This window comes from Calliphora vicina, chromosome 4 (genome assembly GCF_958450345.1).
Source record: "Calliphora vicina chromosome 4, idCalVici1.1, whole genome shotgun sequence".
NCBI classification, from domain to species: domain Eukaryota; kingdom Metazoa; phylum Arthropoda; class Insecta; order Diptera; family Calliphoridae; genus Calliphora; species Calliphora vicina.
In genome coordinates this window covers 9,861,701-9,866,594 of record NC_088783.1, presented here as the reverse complement: position 1 = coordinate 9,866,594, position 4,894 = coordinate 9,861,701, and the positions used below count along the sequence as shown (strand labels likewise).

The window sequence follows — 4,894 nt, the reverse complement described above, 5'->3', positions numbered from 1 at the left end:
GTGTTGGTTTCATTGCTTTGCGTATTTTGTTTTTTGGTGTTTTGTTTCGTTTGTAACTTCTACAATTTTTAAAAGTGTTCTTGATATATTTGGGGTGCTAATATTCATAAAATAAGTTTCATAAAAAAATAAACATTCCGTGTTTTAAGCTGAAAGCGTTATTAAACTACGATTAATTGAACTCAATTCCGTAGATTTTATTCCGATCGAATTCCGTGTAATTTATAACTTCCAAAAATATTTAATAGTTCTGTATTTCTTATTTTAAATTGACAGCGTTTTTTATTTTAAAGCAAATGTGAAGTTTTTGGTACAGAAATTGATTAAACATTTTAGAAAAACAAATAATTACAATGAAATATCAATTCCACTTTGAAAACTGAAAGTGGTTTCATTCCGAAAGAAATTTTCGTTTTATTTTTTCTGAAGAAACGAAATACGGAATTAGTTCCACTTTCGATCAGAATGGAATTCTGTGACAGGCCTGTATCAGGTAAGGAGTGAGATCGAAAAATTCTTAACATACATATATGTTTATAAAAAAGAAACCACTAAACTTACAGCTTTAATTTTTTTTTTATTTGATTGAAATTATTATTACAATTTACAAAAAAAATTATTTTTATAGTTTTAATCACTAGTGATGAAATTTTGAACCTTTTTCGGAAACCCTTCCATTAACGTTTTTATAGTGCTTTCTGTCACTTTGCTCGAACATGTAGTCCATCTCCGTTTAAAATCTACCACACTTTTGGACACCTTTTTTGTACTCTTCAATTCTCTTTTAACAAGAGCCCAATATCTCTCCACTGGCCTTAGCTCCGGGCAGTTTGGAGGATTTGCCTCTCTTGGTACAAATACCACATTATTGTTCTTGTACCACTCAAGGGCTTGTTTGCCATAGTGACAGGATGCCAAGTCAGGCCAAAAATAAGTGGACACATTATGAAGTCTTATGAATGGAAGCAGCCTTTTTTGTAAACATTCCTTGATGTAAATTTCGGTATTTATAGAGCCCGTTGTAACAAATGAGTGGCTTCTTTTGCCGCAACTGCATATTGCTTGCCATACCAAGAACTTTCTGGGAAATTTTGTCTGATTTTGGGTCCTAAACTTTTCTTCAACATTCCCTCGAGCATCAGCAACATAAAATTTTTGACCTGGAAGTTGCGAAAAATCTGCCAGAACATACGTTTCGTCATCCATTATGCAGCAAGAATATTTTTTTATAAAACTTGACTTCAATTTCCGTGCTCTGTTTTTGGCCTCTAAATTTTTAGTAGCGTTCCTGTCAGGAACTTTTTGAGCCTTGTATGTTTTTAAACCTGCATTAGCTTTAACTTTTCGTACCAAATAGTCCGAGCACTGAGCTAACCGGGCTGCTTTCCTACCGGATGTGTTGGGAGCTCTTTTGAAAATGCGTTCTATTTTTTTGGCTTTAGAAACATCATGTGGACCATTCCTTCTACCTGAACCAGGTTTTCTATCAACTGACAAGTTCTCCCGGTACTGTTTAATAACATTGGAAACAGTTTGACGGCAGACCTTTGTATGCTTGGCCAACTTTTTGTAAGACCAAGTTGGGTTTTGTTGAAAATATTTAATAATTTCAGTACGCACTTTTTTCTGGTCACTCATTTTAATCAGATTAACAAAAAAATTAATATAATTGACATTACACATAATAACTGACATGTTTTTCAAAGGTAACTTGATCAAAAAAAAATTCAAATAATACTTGGGTTAAAAAATGTAATGAAAAACGTGTGTTAAGAATTTTTCGATCTCACTCCTTATATGTATGTATATGGGAACATTTTTTAGTTGATACCAAAAAGTACAGATCGAATATTATTTTCCGATTCGACACAAAAGCAGTTTTTATAAAGTGTTGTTTAAATGTTCGTAGCCGAAGGTCCGAAAACTAAATTCGTAAGTGAAATTAAAATAACCTATACATTTAAATGTTTCCCCAAATATCTCAATAAAAAACACTTATTGTTTAAATACTAAAACATTTTATTATTACCAATGTTTATTTGCTTTTTTTCAATAACTATACTAATGATATTTTCACTAAATAACGGGTTTATTAGTTTATTTTTTTTTGTTTACTTCATCACTCATTTATAAATATTTAGTAGCATATTTGTTTGTGATTTTTTTTTTTCATTTATTAATTATTATACATATACACTTACAACTTAATAAAATATTACAAGAAAAGAATTAGTTTTCTATAATAAATTGAATATAAATGGATGAATGCAAATTACTTAATAATAATTTATTGAAATCGCAAGTAATTGCATCTTAATCAAAAACAACAAAAAATAATAGTAAAATTAGGAATATAAGATTAATTCATTAGAAATTAAGACGATACGTTTTATTTTTTATCTAATATTTACACACACATTAAAGAAATCGAATCAATCGGGAACTGATCAAGTGCGATAATAAGCCACCGTAATTGGTTTAGAAATTAAGATATTGCAGCGCGGTTAATTTAGAAACCTGATGGGGAACCACCAGTATTGCCACCCTTGCTGCCCCAAAGCCAGTTTAATAAAACCGTGGAAGGTGATTGATTTGCTTGAGCTGCAAAGAATCAATTTTATAAAAAATTAAAGAAAATTCAGTAATTGAAAATAAAATATGTTTCAGCTAGGAATGTTTTCAAACTCGAATTATTGTTACTTACATAAATCGGTTCCAATTAATTCAGAGACGGCAGCTGGTGGCATTTTGGCAACATCCTGTTGTAATTTCTCAATTTGGCGTATACGTTGTTCACGTTCTTCCTTGATAACCTTGTCTTTGGAATGGCTGACAGTTTGTAGCTGGGAAAGCCTAAACAAAAAAAAAAAAACACGTAATAATAAAGAAAAACTATTGAACTCAAAATATAACAATTTACTTACTTTTCATTCAAATCATCATCAGCAGCTATGCCCCCAGTCGAACCCGCAACTGAGGTATAGGCCACATTTTCAGATGGTGACGTTGAGTATCCCGTTACAGGTGTAGCTGAAATTTAAATTTGAAAAATTAAACATTTTATTGCAAAACAATCATCAGTGATATATTCGGCAGCGCCGAATCTTATATAAACTTCACCAAAGTTTAAGATAAATTAAAATAAAAAAAAGTTGATGACTCTAATTTCACAAATGAAAAATATGAGATCTACAAATGGAACGACAAACTATAAATATTTGGTATATCAACAAATAAAATTTACCTTCAGCTAAACCTCCCGTTTGAACATTCTTCGCTTCCAACTGCCTCAAAGTATTCGACAGTTTCAATTGCAGTGTGTCTCTTTCGGCCAAAAGAGAATTCGCCTTGATTCGGTAGATTTACGAAAAAATACTATTTTTCTTTTAAATTATTTTGTTTTATTTTTTCAGTCTCTTTTATTTCAACGAGTTTCGACTTTTTTAACGAACTACCAACAAGAAACTAAACGGAGCACCGACGTTAAGTTTGCCTACCTTCCACGACGTTCTTTTAACAACTAACTAATTTTTGCCGAAAATTTAATTTTATTTCTGTGTTTGATTTCCACAAAAATCAAATTCTGCGACAGAAAACCTCTTCAAGCAGTCACCTCACACGAACACATGTAATCCTTACCTGACTGACAATTTGACTTTACCCTGCTTAACCATGAGACTGACAAACACACCATGTAAATTAGATGGGGTGTTTGAAAGGCCTGACTGACAAGCGCTGCTTTTGTTGCGCTGCCGTTCCAGTCGTGGAAACAAATACAAAATACAACTCTGTACGAATAGGGTAGCAAAACATAATGCAGAAAAATCCAACGACACACTGTTGCCAGATTTAAGGGAATTTTGTTGATTTTTGATTGTAAAAATGGCAAAGTGCGATTTCCATTTTTAGTCCTCAGAAGAATGACGAAAGTTTATTCAAGGTTTTCCATAAAAGCATTTAATAAACAATGCACAGTTTCTTTATACCTTTTAGGAATTCTGAGCAAAACAAAATTACTTTTTTAATTGCAATATTTTTTCTTTTTTCGACTGAAGCTAGAATCATGAAATTTTAACTGTGGGTTCCTCCCTCCCAAAACGATCCACTAAGTCTGCTTTTACACAGGGCAAGTTTACTTGAAGCAAGTCTCGTCGATTTCCTTTTAAACTTGCTCGTCTGTTTACACACAGCAAGTCTGTGAGCAATTTTGTATGGCAAAACCAAGGCGAATTTATACAAGGTGGAGTCAGTCAAACAGCTGATAATTTTTTTTTTCGCTTTTTGGTTCTAACAACTGTCAAAGCTTGTTTTTATATTTAAATATCTACATATTCTAAGCTTATTAACAAAATATTTATTGTTTACATAAATAAGTGAAGCCCTCACTATTCAATTATCTACACTATATTAAGTTTAAATACTTATTTGTTTAATTTTTCATTTTGGTTTTTTGACATTTGTTAAGACCAATCGTTGTTTTTGTAGAACTGACACCACCTTGTATAAATTCGCCTTGGGCAAAACCTAATAGACGCCATATTGAAAATGAGAAAACAAAAGAAATTTGAAGAGACTTGCCAGTACAAGCAAGTGTGTACCCCTCTTCTTTCTTCTTGCCTCTCTCTCCTATAAACTCTAGACTTGCGCAAGAAAAATTGCCCTGTGTAAAAGCAGACTAAGAAGGGAAATTCGAAAGTTCGGTAACTTTATATCTTCAAAACTAATAAAGTTACAAAAAAACTTAAAATTGCATGTTACTCCATTTAAAAAATAAGCTGACAGGTGTTTAGTACTTTTTCGAAATTCGAACCTTTTAGGGGAGAAAACGGGTAAACTGTATTTTGGTACTTTTTTGGCACCCTATGTAACCAATAAACATAGAAACAAAATTTAA

At 31.9% G+C, this 4,894-nt stretch overlaps 1 protein-coding gene across 1 annotated transcript; it reads right to left on the bottom strand.

The window, feature by feature from the left end:
• Positions 1–2,001: 2,001 nt before the first annotated feature.
• On the bottom strand, positions 2,002–3,694 carry LOC135956770 (protein lava lamp-like). The gene is made up of 5 exons (XM_065507343.1): positions 3,662–3,694; positions 3,245–3,347; positions 2,925–3,030; positions 2,705–2,853; positions 2,002–2,601 (listed from the first exon to the last, which is right to left on the bottom strand). The coding sequence occupies exons 1-5, from the start codon at positions 3,692–3,694 to the stop codon at positions 2,510–2,512; spliced, it is 483 nt and encodes a 160-aa protein (XP_065363415.1). The 3' UTR covers positions 2,002–2,509.
• Positions 3,695–4,894: the final 1,200 nt, after the last annotated feature.